Genomic DNA, 8,705 nt, shown 5'->3' with positions numbered 1-8,705 from the left:
AGAAACAGGATTCACAGGAACGATAAATTCATAAAGATTTTTTAGTTTGTACAGTAAATATTTGAGTTTGTAAAGATAAATTCAGACACTGCTATTTTATTGAATAAACCAATGTTCATTTTTCTTTATTTACTGTAAAGTCATTTTATAGTTTTCACAAAATCAGCTTATGGATTCCTCTCTTCAGGCTCATCCCATGTTTTTTTAAAATTTATTTTTACAGAATTAAGGTCTTTGGATTGTGATGGCTATCAAAGAAAGATAACTGAGTGTCAGGTGAACAATTTCTGGGTTGAATTAGCCATACGTTTTGAATCATTATCCTGTTGAAGGATGTAACCGCTCCACCAGAGTTACTCCAGTTCCTTTATTCCAGACAGAGCTTCTGCTTTGCCCTGTTAACTTTAAATAGGATGCTACAATTCAATAAGTAAGTTTCAATTATTTTATATTATTAAAGCAGAAAAATAGTACAACTCGGTACTGGTGCCCAGTCCTTCTCCTCTTGTGAATAAAGTACAGTACTGTGCAAAAGTTTTATGCAGGTGTAAAAAAATGCTGTAAACAAAGAATACTTTCAGAAATATAAATGATTCTGATTATTTTTTATCAATTTACAAAATGCTAAGTGAGTGAAACCAAACATTCAGCCAGTCATTAAGAACTATCTTCAGCGTAAAGAAGAACAAGACTTACTGGAAGTGATGGTCTGGCCCCACAGAGCCCTGATCTCAACATCATGGAGTGTGTCTGGGATGACATGAAGAGACAGAAGGATGTGAGAAGGTCTTCATCCACAGAAGATCTGTGGTTAGTTCTCCAAGATGTTTGGAAAAATCTACCAGCCGAGTTCCTTCAAACACTGCAAGTGTACTTAGAAGAACTGATGCTGTTTAGAAGGCAAAGGGTGGTCACACCAAATATTGATTTGATTTAGATTTCTCTTTTGTTCATTCACTCCAATTTGTTGATTGATGAAAATAAATGATTCACACTTCCATTTTTGGAAGCATTCCTTGTTTACAGCATTTTTTCACACCTGTCTAAAACCTTTGGGTGATGAAACCTAATCTAATGTGTGTGCAGCATTAAAACGTTTAATAAGGCATTTAATAAGCAGGTTACATATACACTGTCACAGTGTAATGTCTGGTGTAGTTTTGCATTTAGACTTAAACTTAAGTTTGTGATCTTACAGAACCAGGGTGTAGTGGTACACACACACACACACACATTACAATAGTTATTTCACATTCTCTTTATTAGCAAACGATACAATGGCAAAGTGATGTAATACTTTGTCGGATGTTCAAGAATAAATACGAACAAAGCAAGAGTCACATTGCAGTCAGAGTTTTATGTTGAAGCTCCGTTACAAAATGTGATACGAGCCTAAAAATACACTGTTCAGAGTAGACATCATGTCCTTTGGTTCAAATGTACACAGCTCATCTCGCTGTTTAGATTAAAACCACGATTTCCCCTAAATAGTTGATCAAAAATGAGCACAAATTCTATTTGAAAACATTTTTATCTCATAATGATCTTTAAAAATATATTTTATTTTGTAGAAATATCAGTTTTTAAAGTTGTTAAAATAAAACAATTTGAGCTCTGGCTAGTGATACATCAGTCCTTTCTTACATACTAGGTGTTGGATTACCTGGCCTGAATGATGAATACACAAGGGATGAAAGTTTCCTACAAAATTACTTAAAAAAAGGCACAAAAAACAAAAAGAGAGGTCATTGCTTGTTAACAGAAATATGGCACAACATGTGGTTGTGTGTTTAGCAAAACGTACTAGGAGAACAATTAATGGAGAGATTAATGAGCTCTAACACACCAAATATAGATATATAGATACATACATACACTAGTATTTATATATGTATATACTAGTGTATATATATAAACTAAGTATATATGGGTGTTTCATATATACTAAGTAGTAATAATGTGTGAAAATCCCTTCCAGACCTATGCTCATTTCCTATCAGTGAACTCCCACCAAATGGAACTTCAGGTTAGAAAAGTCTCAGAACGTTTGCTAAAATGTGGTCTTGTGTCAGTTATTAGCAGAGAAAGTAACATTGCAGAAATGAGTTAAACATTGAGTCCCTCTCGAAACATATAAAAACATGAACATGTACAATACTGAGCTCAGGTCTTAAAGGGCCCTCATTTTTTTGGAAATAACCTTTTAAATGGGTGCCTTATTGATGCCTGAAAGAGTGCCCCGTCTGTGTTAAAACCCAAAACTCTAACGTGCTTTAAAAATGGAATTTACCCAGGTATGGTTAATACTGATTAGCTTGGTTTGGTGTGTCCTCTAAAATGCAGTGACTGCTCAGTCAGCTGCTCTAACTGGAGACAGAAAAGTTCAAACAGTTAAGAGATGAATGGAGTTTTGTTTGAGCTATTCAGGACAAATCAGAGATCATACATTCATCCAGTTAGCTTCAGCTTTCATTTTACATCATTAAACTTTGGCAGGCAAAATGCAATTAGGCTAGTTTTAATACTCCATGTTATACGTTTATTTTTTATCTAACAAACCAGAGGTGAATTATAGTACATATTAGGGGTGGAATGATTGACAAAATTCCCGGTTGGGTGGACTTCATGGATTTAGTCCCGGTTTTCGGTTTGGTTGGGTATAGCAAAGCGTGGCTGTAGACTGCTGAGTCTGCAGGTTCAGAGCTCCACCCAGATCAAACTGATTTTAACTGGAGCACAGCACTGTCACAATACCTGGGCATGTCCAATCAGAAGGAATTGTGCAAAGATTACTTTGAGCCAATCACACTGTTGCAATAAAACCTGAAGTTATTTCTATATTTTAGATTTTTGTAGAAAAAAAGAAACCTAAAAATTATTTAATGTTTTCTGCTTCACAATTCCACACAACTTTTTGTTGGTCTATCACAAAAAATGCTAATAAAAGGCAATGAAGCTTCTGGTTTTAAGGTGAGAAAATGAAAAAAAAAAAAAGAAAAATGACACCAGCATTAAACACATATATGAAACACCACCTGTGTTTTTTATTGCAAAGAACACAAATTATTTCCTGGTGATGTTAGCTAAATTATGATTTGCAACAGGAACTAGACTTCAGAAGGCTTCTAATTTTACAGACAGACCTCATCACTCTTGTATGTTGGTTAAAACAGGTTACTTTAAATTTGGGAAGGTTCTCTAGCATTCTAGCAATGTCTGTTTTTCACTACTGCTAATATTTTCAAACAGGTGGGTGTCCGGGGTGGGAATTCGTGCTAAATCTGACCACAGATAACCTTACCCTGGACTCTGGCATTTTATGAGAAGGCATTTAAACCAAAGAAAGAATATGATGGAATATATTTGTGCTTCTAAAACTCTGTTGTCTTTTGAAAATGTAAGTGGAGTATGCATTTATCACTCAAAACAGGTGCATAGGAGAATAAATCAGAGAGAATGGTCACTGTGACATCAGTACACTGTTTGGTTACTAATTGTCCAACAGTACTACAAAACTGCTTCACTCCAGGTCTTTCAGGAAGAAGTACATGAAAATCCACAGCTACAGATCTCAAATGTATAAACTTTAAAAAAACTAAAAAGGTCATCATTGTAATAACTTGGAAAGATCATATTTACTTCCCCATAATGTTTCACAGATGGAGTGTAGGGTTACAGTTCACAAAGCCTTTACCTAGAAAACAGAAGCACAAATCCAACACATTGTTAGACTTGCATATAAAAGTTTAGAAATTTATTCTAAAGTCTTGTTCGGTACCTTGAAACTGGCTAACGCCTAATGCTAACCTGTACATTTAAGCTATTTGTTTTCCAGTTGTATGTAGAATCAAACTTTAGGCCATATAAAGGTTAAGGTGGTCTTAGATTTCTTTTCACAACAGTCTTTCTATGTTTTTACAAGCTGCAGATCAAACATTATCAAAAAAAGACCTAATGAAAAAGTAACAACCTGGTTTCTTGATCAAACCTGCAGCTCAGCTTCTTACAAGCTAAAAATCTACTAATAACAACACTTCAGAGGATTCAACATGTTGAGCTGGTGCTGGTCTGTCAGTTCATGCCAACTTCCAGCAGAGCCTGGGGAATGAGTTTTATACATACATATGATGTTACCAAGGTTACTTTCTATTTTAATATAAAGTGTTTCATAAGGGTTTATGTTGTGATTCTTAACAACTTAATTACAACCAACATATTTTAGTAAATACACGACTGCTTTCAGCATTTCACTTCATACGATCAACAATCTGAGGCATTTCATTTGTCAAAAAACTCATGCAAATGTTTTTGTATGCTTTGTTCAGAGTTAGCCTGGAACAACCAAACACAAGCCTTTATTTACCTCCCCTTCACTGTTTTAATCCAAACTTCTTATCCACCTTATTCCTCGTGGTGTTGGCTGTAGGATTGGTTGTGTCTACAACTTCCTGTAAGATAGCAGCAGCTGCAGTAAAGAGGTTTGGTTGGGGAAGATAATATGTTGTGGGCAGAGCTTTACAATATACTGAATTGCAAATCATTATAATACCAGTTGTCAATACCACAACGGTCTGCTTGGATGCAATGTTTGGTGGAATATAATAACTTAAGAACATGCATGCTCCACATATTGATAACATATTTGGCCAGTTGGATGGACTCAAAGCTCGTGGAAAGTGTGCTGTGGTTGTTGTGTGAAGGTATAGAAAGAAAAGGCTCAGAAAAACATGAGTTAATCGTATTCAATATCATCATCGTAATTTTCAGCAGTTGTATACGATTACATGTTTTCCTGATATGGGACCCTAGTAGGGAGCTGTATTTTTAAAAATAACTGGCTTTCAGTTTGGTTGAATTTTATTGGACTGTTTAGACAGTCTTTAATTAGGCCAAGTCTAACTTGTGAAGGTGTGTGTTAAACAGGGACTCAAAGTGAAACAGGATCGGTCCTGCGATCTGCCCACCGAGGAAGAAAGCTGTTCCTCGTATTGTGACATGATGAGATGTCTGCTTTTCAAAAGGATGATCATATAATAATCCTTTGCATGACATGGCAGTTTTTCCATCCCTGATCCCAATCTCAACATACAATTTAGAAGCAGAGAAAATGCCAAGAAAAAAAACCATTAAATTACATTTTTAAACCTCTACAGTCTTCACGTAGCAGTTGAGTTGAGAAAGCAGCTAAATATGGTGGTAAATATAATCAGAAGCCATTTCTTCAGACCATCCTCCCAGTCTTTGAAAGGTGAAACTGTGATTATGTTCCCCCATTTAAAGTGTAAGAGTTGATATTCCCACGTTTAAATCTATATCTGCTCTGCAAGACATGTAAGCATGCTGCTCCGGAGGTCGCGCACACAGTTTGTGCAAAGCATCATGGGTTAGGGGAATAAGGTGGATAACGCAGCTGCTTCCACTCAGTCAGATTTAGAAACATGTCACCTTATTTTTACAACCATGCCATGCCATAAAATGTTCAGCTGGGTAAGTAATTATTTCTAAATGCTCTGTTCAGAAAAAGGTTTGTACCTTTGAGAACGTTGATAAATAAAATCTTTACTACACACACAACATAAACATCAGCGCATATAAAAATACATTTAAACTTTTTGAAGCTTTTTAAAGGAACGTAGCACCACAAACATGACAGATAACCGTGTCTTCCTTTAAGAAAACATTTTCTTAACTTCTAACCTTGGCACCAACAAATTAAAATAATGGATCAACTAACACTAACTTCCCTTTTTGTCATTCCTTTTGCCTACAGGCATTTAACCTAAAACCTCAGTCAACACATATTACAAAGAGAAAAGGCCATTTCCCCACTTCCCCCACTCCCTCCTGTTGTCAAGAAGACACTTTATAAACCGTGCAACAGATAAAACTACATGTTCCTTCAACAAATGAAAGAAAAGACATCTTTCTTCAAACTGGCAACTAACGGAAATTGAAACAAACATAAATATTCCTTATATTCAAGCAGACACACAAGCCTTTAGGCACTGATGAAGGTGTACTGGTTACTCTCCACAAGGTAAGAACCCCAGCTGTGTTGGACTAAACACATTATATACTACAGTAGCAATAAAAGAGCTGCCATCATAAAAAATTGATCAAATTAGGAAGCCTCCTCTGGGTGGCTGTGTGATTTATTGAGGGATGAGCTTATTATTGTTCAAACTTGGGCCAAAGCTTCATAAAGTGAAATGATTTACATAAATAATAACGGATTGAAATGATTCCTCTCTGAGAATCATTTCCTACTTTTCCTAAAACCTTTAAAAGGTGTCCGTGTAGCACAGCAGCCATCAGAGCCTCAGACTGTCTGAGAAAAGTGACTTCTGACCCCCATCCCCTCCTTGCGGTATAGAAGCATATGGAAATGTATTTGTGAGCAGCGCTGTAAAAGCACAAGCAGTGTGTGAATATGACAGAGAGGACCACGTCTCACTCTGCTGTCAGGAGGCTCGCCTGGGCATCAGCTTCTGGCTGATGCTGCTCCTTGCTGAGGATGATGCTGATGATGTCGCCCTCGTGCTCTTTCATGTGCTCCATCAGTCGCTCTTTGCTGGTGGACTCAAAGCCACAAATACAACAGCAGAACAGCAGCACGCAGTACTCCATGGCAGGACCCAGGGCGGGGAGCTGGCCTGTGCGAGGTTGGGACTGGGACTGTGCAGGGTCCTTCGCCTCAGTGGGGGAGTCTGTGGGAGGTGTGGGGCTGTCGGGACCCAGAGAGGCATTTGTTGCTGATGTGTGTGTTGGGAGAGTATCCACCTGGGCTTTTGCTTTCTCCTTTGAGAGCAAGGTCACCACTGGACACTCTGTCCCCGTCTCTAGGAATGTAGACGACCTCTGAGACGCTCTGAAGGGAACACAACAGAACTTCATGAAGTAATCTACACTAACTTTTCCATATTAAATACTTCTAATGGATATTTTGGCGTGTAAAAAAAAAAACAGCCCAGTGCTGAGTGGGTGACTGGCGAGACATTTGGACAAGATACGCTCTGACGAACTAAAAAAGACTAGATGGAAGCTAATGGAGAGCATCTGCCTTGCCAAAAAATTCCTGAACCTTTTCCACATTTTGTCACGTTACAACCACAAACATCAACTATTTTATGAGGTAGACCAACACAAAGTAGTGCATAATTGTGAAGTTAAATTAAAATGATTCATAGTTGGCATTTTTTACATATCAAAATCTGAAAAGTGTAGCATCCTTTATATTCAGGTCCATTTGATCAATACATTGTAGAACCACGTTTCGATGCTATTACAGCTGTGGGTGTTTTAGAGGTTTGCACATGCAGACACTGAGATTTTTTGTCTGTTTGTCTTTACAAGATGCCTCAAACTCAGTCAGGATGGATGGAGAGCATCTGAACATCAACGTCCAAGTCTCACTACAGGTCCCCAAGTGGGATTAATATCATATTCATCCCTGTTATAAAAAAATAGATCTCTCCTTACTGTATTTCACGTTGTTTCTCTTCTTCTGCTGCTCATGTCCTCATTCCTTTTTGTTTTTTTATCTGCTGCCACCCTCAGACTGGAACCATTATTATTCACGTTCAGTGTGGTCACAAACATGTGACCAGGATATGGATCTAAACAGAGACCCCTAGTGGCTCCTGGTGGGCAAGTATAGATGAGGAAATTCATGTCACATATTCTATGGTGTCGAGCGGACAGTAGAGTGGACCAAGAAGTATGAATTAGGGTGTATTCACACCAGAAAGGTTCTCTGGTCTGCTTGTTTGGTCCGGACCAAAAGAAGACTTTATTTTTTTTGTTTGGTGTGGTTCACTTCCACATTGCACTTTTTACAAGTGAACTATAACTTGAAAACAAAGCCACGTGTGTGACGACCGTTGCTTCAATTGGACAGAAATGATCCGGGCAGGACAGAGCACAGATCTGGAAATGAAGGGAAACTCTCATGGAAGTAATGCTGGAATCATTGTGGGGTCAACGCAGGTTTTGCGTTGTTCTATTTCTAAATTTGGAACGGCGTTGGCGAATGCGTGCTGCAAGCCGAAGGAGAGAACGTGCTCGTTGTGCCTTGACCTATAACATGCTGGCAGCAGCGTTGCTAAGCAACAGACAGCTGATCAGGTATGATTTCAGTTCACATTTAGCATCGGCTACAGTAGCTTGATTAGTCCAAAGAGACGTATGTTTTCTGTAGTTTGGTCAGATCGGGCCAGGTTCATATTCACACCAGAAGCAAACCGCAACAAAGTCCGTTCGGAAGCAGACCTAGAACACCTCAAAAAGTGGGTCTCGGTCTGGTTGTTTGATCCGGACCAGGATTTGCTTGAATGCACAAAAGCTCCAAAACAAAGGAGGAAATGAACTCTGGTCCGTTTAAAGCGGACCAAAAGTGGTAGGTGTGAATACAAGCTTAGACCACATCATCTCCATCCATTTTCACATCAAATCTGACCAGATTCCTTCTTCCGGGTGAAGAACAGCATCCCCACAGCATGATGGTGCCATCTAACCAGAGAACCTTCATCCACATGTTAACCATGTTCTCTTCATGGCTTGTGGTGAATTTTACACAGAACCTTAAACGCTTTCTTTTACCCATGTTCACTGAGATCCAGTTTTTTACTGATGTCTGACAACCCTCTGAGGTCTTCTAAGAACATCACATTTCAACTGAGAATAAATTAAACACAGGTGGATTCAGT

At 38.3% G+C, this 8,705-nt stretch overlaps 1 protein-coding gene across 1 annotated transcript in view; it reads right to left on the bottom strand.

Annotated features, from left to right (window-relative positions):
* Positions 1-3,011: 3,011 nt before the first annotated feature.
* znf507 (zinc finger protein 507) overlaps positions 3,012-8,705 on the bottom strand; it is a 35,564-nt gene continuing 29,870 nt past the window's right edge. The window contains exon 7 of the mRNA XM_047363533.1: positions 3,012-6,868. Coding sequence (XP_047219489.1) covers positions 6,451-6,868 — 418 coding nt within the window. The 3' untranslated portion in view covers positions 3,012-6,450. The remainder of the gene's footprint in view (positions 6,869-8,705) is intronic.

The sequence above is a fragment of the Girardinichthys multiradiatus genome, chromosome 4 (assembly GCF_021462225.1).
Source record: "Girardinichthys multiradiatus isolate DD_20200921_A chromosome 4, DD_fGirMul_XY1, whole genome shotgun sequence".
Lineage (NCBI taxonomy): Eukaryota > Metazoa > Chordata > Actinopteri > Cyprinodontiformes > Goodeidae > Girardinichthys > Girardinichthys multiradiatus.
Note: the sequence above shows the minus strand (reverse complement) of the source record. Positions and strands in the feature narration are given on the sequence as shown.